Below are 16,645 nucleotides of genomic sequence, written 5' to 3'. Positions count from 1 at the left end.
ATTAAAACAAATGTAAGGGAGAAAAGATAAAATAGCATACAGAAGAAAGGAACAAGCATGAAATACATACCTCTTTTAAGAGAAACTTACAGGGTCATTTAAATAGAAAAATTAAAGGACATTTAAAATAGGTGCTGCCGTTTGAGGAAGGACTAATACAACAGAGAGAAAACCTGAAATGCTGCTGCAAGAGTAGAGTCAAGTGCAAAGGCCAATAGTTTGGATATTAGTGAGGTATCTACAGGCTGAATTTTATGCAGTGATTATTGACATCTGGAAACCAATGCAAAAAAGCAAGGTGAGTATTATCTGGGGCTGGCATTCAAACCAAAGAAATCATCTTACTATCAGACATGCACAAGGTAAAAACTTCACAGAATGTCAACGGGAAATGCTTAGACAGTCAATTGTTAGTCCCAGAACTAACAAGTCCTCTAATCAGAGGATTAAAAGGACTCAAGATTTGTTAGTCACAATCAGAATCACATGCCAAGACTTCCTGACTGCAAACTCAGGGTGGTGAGGGGAAAGAGAGGCTCCGATTTCTTTCTCTGCAGTATAAACTCCCTTCACTTGCCATTGATTCAGGAACCTAGCAGTTCAAGTTACTGAAGTTTTCTTTACCCAAAGTTATATCCTGTGAACTCTCACCTACACTTTGTTCCAGCCTCATAATTTTCAAGAAAATATAGGATGCTGTCTTGGGAGTGACAGATTATTTTACTCTATTTTAGATCAAAAGATATTTCTAAGAAGTCACAGACTTCCACAGCTGCAAAAGGAAGACACACCCCTCGAATCAAGAGCAAGCTAAAATCTTAATTCCTCTCACTGAAAAAAACCTCGCATTCCACAATACTTTGATTCTCACAAAAAGTAAGGAACTTCAACATTGACTTTGATTTCTAGAAATAAAGATACTTTGGGGATGAGATTTTTGTTAACATCTAAGTAATGTCTATGGATCTAGGTAATTATTCTATCTTTAAATATTGTACACTGCTTTACTTCAAGATTAGCAGCATCCCTGTAAGATTGGAAAAGACTTCCGTTAGAAAATTTTAAAAAGTATTTAACAGAATGCAGGGCCCCACATAAACATGATACCAGAGAAGACACAAAAGGAACTGTCAATGAGCATTTCATGCACATTACAGATCTCTACCTGATTCAAGGCTGCTACTTGTAGTTTACCCAGGATACCCACAACAAGTTCAACTATGAAACCAAATCCTACTCAACTTTTGAAACTTTACCACCTTGAGCACAAAATGAAGAGAACAAAAGAAGCATTCTACACATAAGTCTTCACTATCAAGATTCACTGCTCAATATAAACTCTTGACAGTAAGATTTAACCAAGTCCCATGTTCTTGACCCATGCTATTCTCTCTCCCTGCACTGTCTGCAGAGACACAGACCATTCTCACCCGGGCAGCCTTATACAGCAAGTGTGGCAAAACCCCAAACATATGCAGATAATAGCTTTTCCAAACAGGTCTGTTGCTGAGAGACCACCCATACAAAGGTATCCTGAATTTGCAAAGCCAGGTGAAGTCAGTCAGAACATTTCATGGTTGCATATTTTGAAGAAAAAAAACCAATTGGTGGCAGCACAAAGCAAGTGCATCTACTTGTTCCTGAGACTGCACTAAATATTTTGCATGCAGCTTAATGATTAGCAGCTTCTGAAGCTCAGTCATTGCAATGCTCAGCAGCAGAATTACTTTCTTTCCTTCCATGCACACCTTCAAGAAATTCACTGTAAGTCCAGACAAGTTCAGAGATCCAACACTACAATCAGAACGCTCATTACTAAATATCCAGAACTGAGTCTCAAAGACTGAGGAGAAACCTAATGCCTGGGAGAAGCTGTATACTGTTCATGAATTCTAAATGACGTCAAACCTATACAAACACTCATCTAAAGGCTGTATCTGACACCAGTTTTTCTGGACTTTTAAGATTAGATGGGACAGTTCAACAGAAATGGGGAGAAATGCGTAGAACTGGTAACTTCTTTTATAATTCAGAACACCTTTAGTTTTGACAAAATTTTCATTTTACACACTGATAAGTGGAGATAGAATGGTGACTCAGCTTACTGCTAAAGGTTCAAAAACAAGCAAAGATTCTAGGAAATGAAGGGGTCCAGTCTCATATTTTTAATAGCACTTGTGCAGGCATTTAACTTTGTACCAAGACCCATAATTTGTTCTATTCAGTTTTCTGAAATACAGTGAACTAACAGAGGTACTGGTAATTAAAAGTTTTAGTAATTCGTAAGTCTTCACAGAAACACGTTTGGAAGATTCCGTATTTTCAAATCAGAAGTTGTTCATGAATAAGTCCACAGACTGGTTAACTGACTTTCAAAAGTACCTCAAAACAAGCAAATATATTACAAATAGGATTCTGTTTCCTACTCAAGAGTCATTCTTCTTGGACACCCTTCTCCCTCCTTTCTTTTCCATCTCACTACAAGTCCAGATTTACCACAATAGCAGTAACAATGGGGAGACTGCCAGATTCTTGAACAATGAAACAAGCAGTAAGTTACAACTTCTCATCCAATGCCAGAAGCAGTATTAGTAGCTGCTCAAAGGAAAGGTGTTCGTACAGTCAGAAAAATATTGGCGAGGACAGAAAAATTAAGTCAGATTTACACACGAAATACAAAGGAAACCTAAACCGGTGAACTAGAGGCCAACATGACTTAACTCACTAGGATAAATGCAGTTTGAAATCCTTGAACAAGTAAATACCCACCTACTCCACAAAGAGTGTGAGAAGGACTCAGCAGTCTGTCACACATAGTGTTTGTTCACCAGATTTTGTTGACTGAATGTTTGAATTTAAAATTTTAAGAGCATGGAACCTATTTTTCAACTACAATGGCAGTACTTCATTTAATAACTATTGCTTTTTAACTGTTTTTTCCACCACCATTACGACTTGAGATGAAATTGCTGGGAAACTAGGAGAAAAAGCAGGGACAGAATGACCTGTCTCGTTCTCTCTGCTGTTTCTTCCCTTCCTGTATAACAAAGCTAACACTGGAATCAAACTGTTGTTTCTTTATCAACATTCTCCATCATCCACTCTCCTCCCTGTCTGACTAGCCTTTAAAGCTCTGTAGTAAATACAATTCCTTTATTAACCAAACTTCAGAGAGATGTCATTCCATATCTGTCAATAATCTACCGGACAGAAAGGACTGACAACAGGGATCCAGCCACTGTACTGGACTAGTCTCCTCCGTTTTAATCTGTTATCCTATACTCAGCTTCTGCTGAAATTGTGTCAGAGAACACTGTTAAAAAGACTTCCTCCACAGCAGTATCCATTGACACAGGTACTCATCACAGCATCTGATGTCTTCCCACAGTGACAAGCTTTGCCTCTAAGTTGCCATGACTCCAGACACTGCCAGAGCCACTCTTGGTACCATTCAGCCCCATTCCACACTAAATGCATCAGTTCATCGCATCCATTCACAGGTGCCCATGGCAATAACATTTAGGACCTGCTTACATTTGCACAATTACTAAGAGCTACTTCACCTGTTCACTAATCGAGTGAATAAAGTTCAAAGTAATTTTTTAGCACTTGGGTTTCCAGGGTTACACAGTGTACAGATGGAGGCCATCTGTTATCAACCACAAGGTGTTTTTTAGACAGAACTACAGACTTCTCTTCCCTAGAAGCAGCTGGAAGAGAGTGAATCCTAATCTTCCTCCAGCTGGGAGCCCAAGCTTAAAGAGCGCCCTTGGAGAGATGGGTGAGCTCTCAATATATAATTACAGTGTTCTGGTTGCAGATCATTTATGTACTCCGCCCCACACAAATCAATCCACAAATAACTTCTGTACCAGTAATTGCACAGTTCTTTCATTTAAGACATGGAATTAACAATTATTAAAACAGGCACAATATAGCAATAGTTATCGTATGCTTAAAGGCCTTCGAAACAACTATGATGCCCTCAAAGCATACAAACTTTCTAGAAAGACACAAGAAGTTTTGCTTCACGTGAGTTTACGAGTGCACACTGGGATCTAGAACTACTACTGGCAAGAGGGAAGGCCTGAAGGATGCTGCATGTATAACAGCCCAGAGTTAAAGTGATTGATAAGTACCTACAGATATAAATAGCAACACAAAACTAGGAAACAGACACGCCTTAAGGAACATGCAAGACAGCAGCACAGGGAATCTGTGTTAAATATCACCCCTACTTTTCAGCCACAGAAGTTCCTCTTATTTTTTTTTCAGGAAGCACTTCCATTTTGGCTTTATACCCTCACCTGAACTGCAGGATAATACTAAGATACTTACTTAAAGATTGCTACAGCCACAGACAGTTTTAACTGACATAAAAGACAGTTTCAAGGACAGTGCAAATGGAGCTCAAATAATATCACCTGTATTTTCCTTCTAATTGAGGAAGAAACAGTCCTACTGTTGTCCTGAGATCAAATTTCAGATGCTCTGGAAACTTCCAACACATACAGCAATTATTTCCACTTCTCCTTCAGTGAGCTGATACGTTATTGTTGGGTTTTTTCAATAATAATGATTTTACAGAAATTTTTACAGCCTTCTAACCTGTGTTCTGTAACAAGTGTCAACAAAACAAAAGCAGAGCAAGCTATCTTTAAGGCATCCAGCCTTAAGACCTGCAACTTACTACAGCTTAAGCTCCTCACGACGGTGCACCAGGAAAGAGCTCTTTGCTCTTAAACGTTATTAAATATTACTGTGTTGTAGTAGTCTCATAGGACTGCAGTAATTTTTGCATTGTAGTAATTCTATAATAACTATTTAACGGTTGTGCTGGTTTTGGCTGGGATAGTGTTAATTCTTCTCATAGTAGCTGGTATGGTGTTGTGCTTTGTAGGATGAGAATACTTTGGATAACTCACTGATGTTTCAGTTGTTGCCGAGTAGGACTTACACCAAGTCAAGGACTTTTTAGCTTCTCATCCCACCCACAGTGAGGAGGCTGGCAGGCACAGGATGCTGGCATGGGACACAGCCGGGACAGCTGACCCAGCCTGTCCAAAGAGATATTCTAGACCATATGGTGTCATGCTCAGTACATAAACTGGGGAGAAGCTGTCTGGGGGCTGCTGCTCGGGGACTGTCAGGCCATCAGTTGGCAGGTGGTGAGCAACTGCTTTGTGCATCACTTGTTTTGTATATTTTAATTATTTTACCATAGCTGTTATTATTTCCCCTTTATTTTCTGTCTTATTAAACTGTCTTTATTTCGACCCATGAATTTTACTTTTTTTTTCTTCCAATTCTCTCCCCCATCCCACTCTGGGGGGGGAATGAGAGAGAGGCTGCATGGCATTTTGCTGCCTGATGACAATAGTCTTTATTAACTGCAGCCATGTTGCAAAAGTCATGCATGCAAATGGTAAATTTAATTTTCATTTGTTAGATATTTTACTACTATTTTTGATAAATAGAACATGCAGGTAGTGAGATAACGTATTTTAGCATTTTGGAGTAGCAGCTGCAGCATTTATCAAAAGCTACTGCATTAATAAGGTAACACAGTTTGCCTTAAGTTTTATTCAAGTACTACATTTGTATCTCCCACATATTCATTAGTTTTTCACTAAAGCTAGTATTCAAGCTGTGGCTGAGTTTCTCCTTCTAGTTTGACCACTGTACTACTAAATTTTAAAATCATGCTAAATGATCCCAAAGGAAGATATACCCTGCAGAAAAGACTGTCATAATACACAGTCATAATTCTTCTATAACCTCAAAATCATTAGTTTTGTAGTGACTAAAAGACATGATTAAAATTTTCAGCATGTAGCTAATATACCATGACCTTTATTTATTACCTAATAGTATTACCTTGTGCTCATCATCTCATGAGTATTGCCTTTTTTCACACTAAGTACCAAAAATTTTAAAATGAGATGCTGTTCAGCTACACTTTTGTACATTGCCAATACAGTATCACTTGAACTACTAGGTACCATAGCCATATAAATAAACGGTGCTGTATCCACTTTCAGGAACTGTTCAGGAAGACAACCCCCAGCTTTTTTTTCCTTTGCAGTGGCTGTGGCAATCTCTGGCCAGAGATGCGTTGTGTCAGTGTGAATAATATTAACTTCCTAAATCATCTCTACAGCACTTGCCACAATCAGAACAAACAAAAAATCAACCAAACAACACACCACCATGAATCCCCAAGCTAAAAACTTAATCAAGTGGTGGTGAAAGACCCTAAAAACTTTCGAGATACTTGCACCTTTTTCTTTCTGAATACTCATGTCAAGCCTTTCTATTCCCAAAGACATCTCAACAGCCAGCTTATGTTTAAACAGGAACACTGATGATTCTGTTTCACTGAAAAAAAAAATTTTGCCCCTATCTATCTAAAGATACATGACATTCATTTAAGGGTAAGTCATAGTTTCCAAAGCAGCACCAAAGAAATTTTTCGCCTGCCTCAGAAAAAAGCATTTTAAAAAATGAAAATTAGTAAGAAGTTTCAAGAAATGAAACTGTTCCTATGAACCAATACTAGAAAACAACAATTTTTCATCAAGAAAAAAAACCCACAAACTTTAAAAAGTAAAATTCCTGTTTCAGTCTGCAAGTGCAGCAACTATGCAGAAGGAAACAGAAGGCACCATCACACTTTAAAAAAATCTTTCATGCATATTTAATCAGGGGTTTGCTACAGAAACTACTGTTACGGTATTTTAGCTTCTAAAATAACTGCAAAGAAAGGAAAGGCCACTTCCCTAAAGCCTATGCATGCATGGTGCTTGAAACTCAAATTTAAGACAACTCTGCTTTTGTCAGCCATTGTCACTATCAGATAAGCAACTTTCAGCAGTGAGCTCTGCCCATCAGCAGGATTTTTTTTCTGTTTGCTTGTTTTCATCCAAGTAGCGTTTTTAGGCTAGGGATTTGAAAACCATAATGTCAGCAGCACGCCATTACTACCCAGTAAACCATGACAACTTGCCAGGATTTTTGCCCTTGAACGCTATAATCTGGTATTCACAGAACATCGAGATGAAAAAGAAGATCTGAAAAAAACAAGTAATATTTACTAAACAAAGCTTCTGTGGTGCTGCGTTATGCTAAATTTGGTTAAAACACTTGAGCCTCAGCTTTATAGACCTCCTGCAAGGTATTCAGTTTTATAACACACAGCAAAAGACCCAGAATTTAATGTTCACTTCCAGGCATCTAACAAAGTGAAAACACTATCAGACAGGTAACTAAATGCAGCTGTGTGGATGCTACATTTAAATAAATGAAAAAATATTATTCCTTTAAGATTCATATATTTGGATCATATGATAAATGGAGAGTTCTTAAATGTATGTTAAAGATCAAAACAGTGTAAGGACAGAAGCTTAACAGCAGCAAATGAGACAGTTCCTAAGGATTTCTCAGATTTGGGAGGTTGAACTTCTTGTTCATATTACTGACAGTGCTCTTCTAAGAATCAGGGGAAACATTGTCACAATACTCCCAAAGAATTTGTACCAAGTATACTCCATTGAAGAATAAAAAAGGAAGAGAAAAAAAATCCCTCACCACTCTCAAGCAAATCACTACAGCACAGTATGTCTCCTGCACCTGCATAAACTGGTTGAGATTTAACAGAAAGCAGTAGAGTGAAGGTCATTGCAGTGTCTGCATGGAAAAAACAACCAACCAAAACCAAACCAAAACCAAAAAATAAACTGTCTTAAAAATCCTAGAAAACAGGAACTTAGAGCTACCACTGACTTGCCAGTCAATTAATGCTGGCAGAACCTACATGTTTTAACATCGTATCTTCAAGATTACTTCAGAAACCAGTATGAAATTTGGCCTGAGTTACACAGCACAGAGATGGTACATGAAGAGCAGAAATCTAGGGTTAAACACAGATACACACAGACACAAAAGAACCAGAAGAATTTATTGAAGAAATCCCTTACAAAATTTATGTTTTTCCGAGGGGACAAAAAACAAATCCCAGACTAAATTCAGTATTTGTAGCAGCTCATACTACCATTCACCACTCTGATTTATAACATTTTAAGAAAAGCGCAGGGAACAATTCATCTCAAAGAATATCAAGCTGCTCCTGAGTTTCAGCACATTACAAGAAGGCTGATTAGGTTGTGAAACATACTGTGTTAATAATATGCACAGCTAATATTATCCACTGTTACCAGCACTCTCAATCCAGCCACCTCATGTGCCAGGTTTGTTTATATCCAGTTTTCATAACATTTTACAGCTATATTGATTTCATTGTAGATAAAGTTGGAGACTTACATAGGAGACATTTGTAGACAAAACACTTGAAAAAAGGACAGAGGAAGCTGCTGGAATTTTCAGCATAGTAATACTTCCTACGTTACGCCAGCCCACAGCACAATACACTGACAAATTAAGTACTGTGTCCACAGTAAAGCTCCCACGCTTAAATTAGAACTTCAGAGAAACTTTACTGGTGATAAAGCAGCTGTGCAGATTTTAGTTTCTTTAGGAAGAAGACTCCTACAGCAGTTTTAAGTCTTCAAATCCTAATAGATCATTAAAGCATCTCTCACCTGAGAGTGAAGCTGACTTCAAAAACCATGAGCAGGACACATCCAAAGAACTCATCCCTGAACAGGATATTTACAACAACCAAGTATTTCCCATTCTGCTGAAAAATCTCTCTCTTTAGGATAAAAAAGAGTAACTTCACATTCTTGATGTCCTAGAGAGTAGTAGCGCAAATATACGAATCACTGGCAAACTGATCTTCAATAAACAAAGACAAGCTTCTGGTTTTAACTCTGCATTCACAGTAACAGAAAGAATAAAAAGATACTGACTGGGCATGAATTTCACTCCCAACAACTTCATCTTGAGGTTGGAGTGGAGGATCAATGACCTTAGGCATGCAGAAGTATGGCAGAAAGGAGGGGAAAACCACAAAAAATAAGAGAAAGCAACAGAAAAAATATTTCGGTTTCTATCAAGAACTCATATTTTCAATGGGGGGGAGGGGAGGGGATAGAGGGTACAGAAGTCCCTGAGTGCTCTTTCCAGCATTTCCATGATCTCTAGATCATAGAATGGTTTGGGTTAAAAATAATCCAGTTCCAACCCCCCTCCCACGGATAGGAACATCTTCCACTAGACCAGGTTTCTTCCTATTTCACACCGAAGTGGTTCTGGGACAAAAAGTTGTCTGCTCATTATGAAGAAAGCCTCTAAGACAGCATTAGGTGGCAATTGCTAATTAGTCCTTCACTATGTTACCTGAACTCAAATACAAAGAAGAAATGGCAGTCACATAAAAGTGTGAAAGAGATCATTTCAAGTGTGCTTTGCAAATCCACCTCACCTTCAAGACAGAAGGCTTACTTCCTATGTTTTGCTAACACACCTACAGTAAGCCTGTTACCATACATTCAGTTCCATTGTACAGAAGCGTTGTCAATTCCCCACAGCAGCTCATCTGCAATTTTCTGGTCCAAAGTACAAATTGCAATCCATTACATTTCCTCTCATGCTTACAAAGTTGGATACAATGGGATCCTAAATACACATTAATAACTTCTAACATACCAGATGCAAGATCACTGGCCTCAAACTGCAACTCTGTATTGATACATTCCATCAGTCACAAGAAAATGACCATGCAAAAACTGGGTCTTACCTTATCCTTTTCATGGGGAAGGAGACACACTGGAGGGAGACAGGAAAGAGACTCAAAACTCTCCTTCCCATCAGCATTAGTGGTTGCTTTAGTGTTGAGTTGGTACAGAGGTCCATCCTTAAGGAGCCTACCATGGCCAACAGCACGTTTGACAGCTAATCGTAATTGCTGGTGAAAAATGGAGGCAGCGCTACCCCCAAATAATGCAGACACATCTTTCTGACCTTTCAGAAAGCGCTCGATGTTCTTCAAGGATGAGCCACTAGACTCAGCCAAGCCCTCAATTGCCCGTTTAATAAGTTTATTCCAGTCCACATTTGGTTTACCATCCAACTTGCCATGGTTCCGAGGCTTCGGAAGTGCTATTCTCCCAGGATTATCAGGATCCTTGTAGGAGTTGAGACCCTTGTTGGAGACTTTTAAAATAGTTCCATCTTTAACACTCAACTCTAACTGTTCCAGAACAGTTTTGCGGTCCAAACCATGCGAAGACGACACTGCATTGCATATCCTCTCCTCTGAAGGACGCTGTTTTTGCTTCTTTACCTTTTTGATTGCCTCCAAAATCCACTCTGTATACAGCGGGTTGGCGAGTTTTACCATGGTGAAGAATTCTGTATATCCATAGAGTCGTTATCCTTTATCCTGATGCTGAACGAGTTTCAAACGATGAGAAAACAGATCCTCGAATGATGGGAACCAGCTAACCATAGCATACACGTTTTCTGTCCTGAATTAATCCTCCTTTCTCAAACATTATTTGTTTTCACACTGAAGAGAAGAAAACAAAACAATTAGAAACCTCTATACTCTTTCCAATAAATCCCATAACAGCTTCACAGAAGGTTTTTCCACTAAAGTATAAAGATTTCAGCATTATCTCACCTGAGCTTCTGGTCTCACAATCAAAAGAATTCTAATGTTAGGCCTGGAAGAAAACAAGAGAGACATTTAAGAAAAAACAGTTATGAAGCAAAGCAAAGCAAAGCAAAGCAAAGCAAAGCAAAGAAGCAAACCATGTTAATTCATTAAACACATAGCAGAGTTTTAAGCCACTACAGTTCCGAAACACTGTAGTAATACTTCAGGTTTTATCTTCACTACTAATAAAAGTATACTTTAGCACTAAAATTACTCCATGCAACCTCGAGAAAAGCATCCTTTTCATTTTGATCCATTAGTCGGTATACATTCTATACCAGGTTTTGTATCACTGCTGGGCATGACATATATTAGTATTTGGAGAAAAAAAGAAAACCACAACAAACACCTTAAAATAGCAGCAGCACTCTTAATTTTTACACATGGAAGACACTGCCTGAAACTCCAACAGAAAATAGGAATAACTAAGACTCTTGAGCAAACAGCAAGAAACTTTCAGAGCGCTTTCAGGAGTGTAATCATAGGTCTGTTTCCCTTCTGTGAAGAAAAGCTACGCCAGTTGTTCCATAAAGGAAAAAAGTGAAGAAACACAGCTGGAGATTGTAATTAAATGCTCTACTTTTAGAGGCCATAGAAAAAAGAATACAACATAATTTTCATTATTGATGAGGCACACTGAAAACACTTGAGGACAAAGTAACAGGTGACCATACACAGCATAAAAGGAATGCTTATGACACTGCTAATTAAAGGTGCTGGTGAAAGGGTATGAGGCTCTACTTCAGAGCCTTAGTTAGTTATCTTTAAAATAGCTTTTTCTGAGTGTGATAACTGTCTGCTCTGCTGAAGTTCTACTTCAGGAGTACACTAGTACACTAACTGAGAAGTATCTGTAAACTGCTTGTCGCAAGAAATAACAATTTTCTTCAAGGGCAGTTTTAGACAAAATTAAATCGACAACACAGTTATCCTGTTCTCTCTAGTAAGTACTAAAGAATTTATCAACACAGAACACATTTGCATACAGACATCAGACTCAATAGCAGAGTTCCACACAGCCTGTACCGGAAAGATTCTGAACGACTGCCTAAAGTAGAAAGGATGCGGTGCTTGCCTAGAGTTCTTTTATTCTGCGAACAACAGATGCAAAGGGAAACATGGTCCTCGACACCTGCCCTCCTCGCAAAGCAGAGATGCGCTCCCGCGGTGCCCCTGCCCGCCTGAATCCCGAGGCCCGGAGGATTCCTTCCCCTGTCCCCAGCAGAGCTCCGGCGCAAAGCGTTATGTAAGCGTCCGGCCAGGCCGGGGCGACACCGGGACGGTCCCAGTGCCGGTGGGTCACTCGCTCGCTCGCTCTCTGCGTGACAAGCGACCCCTGCACCTGCTACCGCTCGTCCCCATCCCCACCGCGGGCGGGTCCCGCACACGGCGCCCGGAGGAGCGCACTGCCTCAGCACAGAGACTCGCACCGGCGAGATCGGGAAAAGCGGGGCGCAGGCCGCAGCCGCGGCAGGCAGCCGGGCCCCACGCAGCTCTCCGTCCTCCCGGACACGGGCAGTGCAGCCCGGCCAGCTCCTCACACTGGTACGGCTGGGCCCGCACCCGCCTCAGCCGCGCTCTCTTGCGCCAGACACTGAGCGGACCTCAGCTCGCGGACCCCCGGCCGCTCCGCCCGCCTCACCCGCGCCGTGCCGCGGCCGCCACCTCCCCGAAGCGTGGGCCTGGCGAGCGCCGCGGGAGCGGACGGCAGGGCCGGGCCTGGCGCAGAGCGGCGGCGGGGCCGGAACAGGCCGCGAGCCTGGAGCGCCCAACGGGCCTTCCCCTTCCCCAGGCCACGAAGCTCGCAAGCCGCCTGTCCCCGACTTCCTCGGCATCAACCACCCAAGGCGGCGCTGCTCCGCCAGCGTTACTTACCGAGGCCCGCGAGCGCCGGGACCCGGGAGGTGAAGGCCGGACGGCGGCGAAGCCCGAAACTGACACGGCGGCCATCTTGGGCCCGGCGCGCTGCGGCGGGGGGAGGGGGGGGCGCGAGGTGGAACAGCCCGCGGGGGGAGGGGGTGGCGAGGCGGCGGAACAGCACGGCGGGGAGCAGACGGCCGCCGGGGGGCGCTGTGGAGCCACAGCTGCGCCACCGCGCGCGGGGGAGGTGGGGCCGCTCCCGGGGCCGCCCGAGCGGAGCGGAGCGGCCGCGCCCGCCCAGGGCCGAGTGGGGAACTGGCCGGGTCGGGTCGGGCAGGGTAGGGCCGGGCCGGGCCGCGGGACTGAGCATCGCCGCGCTGGGCCGTGCGGGGAGGCGGCGGCGCTCGGTAAAGGCTGACTGGAAGCGCACTTGGGGGGGTAGCGGCTGCAGACCTGGGCGTCTCGCTGTGGCTGTGCGGAACTTCCGCGCTCCAGGAATGCGGGCTGCGGCCGCCGGAGGCTCCGGGCGCCGAGAACCGGGCAGCGTGGTGGGATGGCTCGGGGTGCCGGGAGCGCGCTGGCCACGGATACCCGTACCCTGAAAAGAAGGAAATTCCTCTCCTAGGCTTAGTTAAGCTTGCGCTTGAAACCGCGACTCTAGGCTTTTACTGAAGAGGTGTGGAATTCTTAAACAACGATACCGTTTAGCTCTGTGAGCGGGTGCTCTTTGCCTGTGCCTCTTCATCTGTGCGCGAATAAGGATTTTGAGCTAAACCACTACAGCTGCTCTATCCTTGGCCATCTTTGCCAGGTAATTTGTGTAACTTTCTGACGTATTTTACAGTGTAGAGTAATAAATAATACGCTGTCAAAACATTAGCTGTCCCACGTGACAGTACCTTGGGAGCTCTCTGGGTACTTCGGTCTGGCTGCACAGAGCTGGCTGTTCCTCGAAGACATCAAAAGGGGCCTGTCAGAGGTGCAGCCTTGGCTCGCTCACACCACAGGTTCTCCTCGGCTCTGCAGAGGTACAGCGTTCCACTGGCATGTGCTGAACCTTGGCAGACATGAGCAAAGAGCAGACTCTCATTTAAAAGAATTCTCTCTTAGCTTATATTTAATTGAAAGAGTCTCATTTTGTTATGCATACTGTATGGCTGTGTGCTGCATGCAATTCTCCCACCTTTTGTAACCTCTGGCTCAGCTTATCAGTTGTGTTTTCACATTACAGACTTTTTCACCATTGCCTTAAAGGACAACTATCATGTAAAGTTTTGTGTGAGCTTCTGTTCCTAAAAAAGAAAAAATCTTAAGAAATGCTCTAGAGACAGAGCTGATAAAACAAACATGGTGTTTCTGAATGGCTTTGTTTAGTGTCTTAATGTTAGAAATTTCTCTTTTGAGCAAGAGGAATTACTTTGATGTTTTAACAGTAAGTTTTTCAGTGTGAAAGTTAAACGTTCCCAGTGAGTTGCTTATTAATTGAAGCAAACGGAGTTTGAGGTGCTGTTTTGCAAAGTACCGTACAAACAGTTCCGTTTCTGCCATGTAGACTGCAGAGGTCTGGCCTTTTCTTTGTCAGAGTTGGGTTCTCTGAACAGGTTAATCTTCTCACACCTCTTCCCAAGTCTTCAAGGCTTCCAAATTATAAGGCTGTCTTAAATTACAAGGTTGTGGTGCTATATTCAGAAAAGCTAATAGAGACATAAATGCAATTTCCAGATGAGAAAATAAAGCAAGACTAACAGGGTGCAGTACGTAACAGTGAAACCCAACTGTGTTCCTACAACAGTGTCAATCCGTAGACTCTATTCTGTTTCAGAATTGGCAGTAGGTTATTAATAGCAACCTTGCAAAACTAATTGGTTTTGTAGACTATTATAAATAAAAAATGGCCTGTTTTCATCAACTCTGTCTTGTATTTTCACAGCACAAGCTAAAAGTTAGATCATCAGAATTCCTGCATATGGCAAACTACAGATGGTAAGGAATTGTTTTATCGTAAAGACGATGATGTTTTGGCAGCACCATTTTGTAGCACTGCTCTTTGACTGTGCATAATTTTCTCTTGAGGTTCACATAATGAAAGTAAAGTACCCTTCAACTGAGCAGTTTTCAGGCTGTCCTTAAGTTAACCAGCAAAACTAAATTCTGTTCTGGCAGCATATTCTGTCATGTTCCCCTTTAAGTTCCAGTTTCTACAAGCTCCCAAACCATTGTGCAGACTTTCAGAACAAAGCATGGTGTAATGGTTTGGAAGCAGCTAGGCTTCCCTCAACAACCTTTTCCACTGGTGTGCAGAAATAGTAAGTTACCATATGATTACTTTTGTATGAGCACCAATCTTCTTGACAGCTAAGAAAGCAGAAGCAACCGTAGGAAAAATAGGAAAGTGACAACATAATAAACTGGTTAAAATAAAATTTTGATGATGGGTAAAGGCAGTCAGAGGGAAATGGCAGGATTTAAATAATGTAATATACTGTCAAAATTGAATTGCATTTCATGAGACAATAAAGAAATGCCTGTATTGAAAAGACATATCCCGTGACTGTTGATTTTAAAGTCCAGGTTAAGAACAGAACCATATTGTGTTTGATGAAGAACCCAATGTATTAACGCTTTATGTTGCCTGTTTAACTATGTTCTGCTGCTTTCTGTCTGTGATATCTATATGATTCCCAATAATACAATTTCCTCATAGGCTGATACAATAATCTTTACAGTGCCTTTGTGTTAAAAGTAAACATTATATTAAAATAATAATTACTTTAAATTTAGAAGTGATGTAATTAAATGACAAATTGCTGCCTCTGTGTTGCTCTCGAATGTGTAATTCATCACAGTAATTTAAGTTAGACATTTATAAACATTATTTGATGTTTAAAAAATGCATTTGTTACAAATAATTACCATAAAAGAGAAATTAATATATAGGTCATTTCTCCTTCATTATTTTACTGCTATGGCGAAAAGCGCATCTAGTCCAGGTAGAATTACCTAATGCTTTAAATAAGGATGTATGCATACAGTAGTACTGAAAGGTAGTGTTAGAGTAAGTGAACTGATCTGTGTCCCATTTTTGGCAAAAAACAGCTACAGTGAATCAATAGAAATAAAATATATCAACTCTGAACTGGGCCTTTTTTTGCATTCTGACATAATTTGTCATGTCTTCCAGACTTTGGGATATCACCACTTGAAAGATTTGCCCACGGTCACGGAGCACAGTTGGGTGTGAAATCTTGGACCTCAGTCTCTCCGTGCTGGTGCAAGTCTGACCTTCCCTCCCATGTAAGAAAGGCTGTGTGCTCAGACAGCTTGTTTAATGGGATACAAAGGACTGCTTTTCTGTTGTTTCTGTATGTTCCCAGCAGTGTAGTAGAAAAATTATTTGGCATGGCATGTCTTACTCAGAAGTCCTGGGATCTGCTATATGAACATGAAACACTAGTTCTAATTATGCAAAGGAATAATTTGCTAGAGAATTTCGGTAAATTTGGCGTGACAATTGTTTTCATGCCAGCTGGATGTTTTCTGGCGTGTTACTCCGTGGTGAACGAACCAGCAAAATAATACAGAGAAAAACGTTCCCCTAGCTGCTCCTCCCCGCACGAGCCGAGTTATTTCCTCATTTCATTGACTATACTCAAGCTCCCCTCTAGAAAAGGCACCCCTAAACGCCGATGAGGAGCCGGCGGGGTAGCCGGGCCGTGAGCGCTCCCCGCCGAACAGGGGGAACGTGCAGCGGCCTCCGTGTGGGACATCCCCGGGTCACGATGGTGCCGCCTGACGGGGGCGGCCCTGCGCAGCTCCGGGCCTGAGGACCCCGCGCGGGCCGGCCGCACGTCGCCCCCTGTCAGGTGCTTAACGGCGGGGGGGAGGGACGGACTCGGTCGCGGGACAGAGACACGGGACACAGGACACGTGGCAGGCGGGGCGCTGCCGGGGCGATCCCGTCCCCGCCACGATCGCCGTCCGCCCGCTGCCGGGATGGTTACGGAGCGCGAGCGCGCCGCTTGGCCGCGTCACGAGCCGCGCGCCTCGCCGGCCTGCGGGGCACGGGTGTGCGCGGGTCGCCCAATCGCAGCGCCCGCTGCAGAGGCGCGTCCCGAGCGCTGGGCGGGAGCGTGTCTGTCCGCGCGCGGGGGGCGGTGCTGCGGCTGC

General features: G+C 42.6%; 1 protein-coding gene and 1 long non-coding RNA gene across 2 annotated transcripts in view; one reads left to right on the top strand and one right to left on the bottom strand.

Moving 5' to 3' along the window:
• The window catches only part of KAT6A (lysine acetyltransferase 6A), a 39,184-nt gene extending 26,581 nt beyond the window's left edge, over nt 1-12,603 (bottom strand). Inside the window, exons 1-3 of the mRNA XM_082298249.1 lie at nt 12,494-12,603; nt 10,583-10,625; nt 9,698-10,468 (exon numbers count right to left, since the gene is read on the bottom strand). Coding sequence (XP_082154375.1) covers nt 9,698-10,300 — 603 coding nt within the window. The 5' untranslated portion in view covers nt 10,301-10,468; nt 10,583-10,625; nt 12,494-12,603. The remainder of the gene's footprint in view (nt 1-9,697; nt 10,469-10,582; nt 10,626-12,493) is intronic.
• Nucleotides 12,604-12,815: 212 nt separating this feature from the next.
• Nucleotides 12,816-15,890, top strand: LOC309582911. The gene is made up of 3 exons (XR_014227135.1): nt 12,816-13,289; nt 14,409-14,461; nt 15,660-15,890. It is a non-coding gene; the product is annotated as an uncharacterized lncRNA (long non-coding RNA).
• The last annotated feature ends 755 nt before the right edge of the window (nt 15,891-16,645 follow it).

Source organism: Coloeus monedula (genome assembly GCF_965178545.1).
Source record: "Coloeus monedula genome assembly, chromosome: 28".
NCBI lineage: Eukaryota > Metazoa > Chordata > Aves > Passeriformes > Corvidae > Coloeus > Coloeus monedula.
The sequence above is the reverse complement of the archived record's forward strand: the minus strand, read 5'-3'. Positions and strand labels throughout refer to the sequence as shown.